This window comes from Centropristis striata, chromosome 10, assembly GCF_030273125.1.
Source record: "Centropristis striata isolate RG_2023a ecotype Rhode Island chromosome 10, C.striata_1.0, whole genome shotgun sequence".
NCBI lineage: Eukaryota > Metazoa > Chordata > Actinopteri > Perciformes > Serranidae > Centropristis > Centropristis striata.
The window spans coordinates 11,114,130-11,115,732 of NC_081526.1; the positions used below are offsets into that span (position 1 = coordinate 11,114,130).

Sequence of the window (1,603 nt, forward strand, 5' to 3'; positions counted from 1 at the left end):
AAAAAATACAAGTTAATTACTTTAAATGAATACCAAGTTGATCATTAGAATATTCAGAATTTGAAACTAATGAGTGGAACAAACAGCGAGGTCAAGAAACACACACAATAAATAAAGATATATAACACTGTCTTCAAATAGGGTGGGATTTTTTTTTTTTCAAAAACCGTTCAGCAAGTCGTCTGCGCGCTCGACGCCGAACTACGCATGCGCCGGTGGCCACTTTCACTACCTGCCACACAATCGTGTATTTCACATGGGGCAAGCGGGAGTTCTCATCCACTTGCGTATACGCTGCTGCTGCTGCTGCTGCTGAGTGCTGGTTTGACAGTCTCGGGCGACAAGAAGGAAAACAAGACAGCGAGGCTTTTTTTCTTCTTCTCTTCTTTGCTAAAGGCGTATCATTGCTGGATGCCACCATGAAGCAGAAAACATAAGTTGAGCATTCAAAAGGACGCTGCCACTTGTACTTTACTGCAGATATTCATCGGTGGGATGAAGAACTGAAGTCTTAAAGTAAGTAGACAGAACATGAGATGATGAGATGCGGTTGTGAGGCTTGTATTCATATTGTTTAACTTTTTAAAGCAGTTTTCGGTCTGTTTTGTTCAGATTTTCTAAGTAATTTATACTTATTTTATTTTTTTCCCAGAGAGTTTTGTGCCAAACATGTCTAAACCAATGGATCACGTCAAACGCCCGATGAATGCTTTCATGGTTTGGTCCAGAGCCCAGCGCAGGAAAATGGCTCAGGAGAACCCGAAAATGCACAACTCCGAGATCAGCAAGAGATTAGGAGCGGAGTGGAAACTTCTCACCGAGTCTGAGAAGAGGCCATTCATCGACGAAGCCAAACGACTGCGAGCGATGCACATGAAGGAACACCCAGACTATAAATACAGACCGAGGCGGAAGCCCAAGACTCTGATGAAGAAAGATAAGTTTTCCTTCCCCGTGCCCTACAACCTGGGGGAGCACGACGCGCTCAAAGTGAGCGGGCTCTCCGGACTTTCAGACTCCCTGGTCGGGCACCCTGACAAGGCGGCGGCGGCTGCGGCGGCCGCAGCGGCGAGGGTCTTCTTCAACCCATCCATGTCGAACCCGTACTCCTTTTTCGACCTGGGATCCAAGATGACTGAGCTTTCCCCGCCTTCGTTTCCGTACGCGTCTCCGTTGGGCTACGGGCCGGGAGGCGCCACGGCGTTCACCGGGACTAGTGGCGTCGGTGGCGGGACGCACACCCACACTCACTCGCACCCGTCCCCTGGAAACCCCGGCTACATGATCCCTTGTAACTGTACGGGCTGGCCCTCAGCGGGACTCCAGCCGCCCTTAGCATACATCCTGCTCCCCGGGATGGGGAAGCCTCAGCTTGAACCGTACCCTGCATACGCTGCAGCGTTATGATAAGGCCCCCAGCTCTGGACTTCTTCATGAAATGTGACTAAAAAAGCTTCTCATGCAAGAGTTTATTATGCATGCACAAACTTGTACATGTGATGAAGTGCTCGTCGTCTCAGATATCACATGTGTATGTATATTGATTACTGCCTTTATCTAAGGTATTTAGAGAACTCTCTAATCTATTATTACCCAGCCATCC

General features: G+C 48.5%; 1 protein-coding gene across 1 annotated transcript in view; it reads left to right on the plus strand.

The window, feature by feature from the left end:
* Positions 1–316: 316 nt before the first annotated feature.
* Positions 317–1,603, plus strand: part of sox21b (SRY-box transcription factor 21b) — a 1,995-nt gene continuing 708 nt past the window's right edge. Inside the window, exons 1-2 of the mRNA XM_059343487.1 lie at positions 317–516; positions 653–1,603. The exon at positions 653–1,603 is cut by the window's right edge and continues 708 nt beyond it. Coding sequence (XP_059199470.1) covers positions 670–1,407 — 738 coding nt within the window. The 5' untranslated portion in view covers positions 317–516; positions 653–669 and the 3' untranslated portion in view covers positions 1,408–1,603. The remainder of the gene's footprint in view (positions 517–652) is intronic.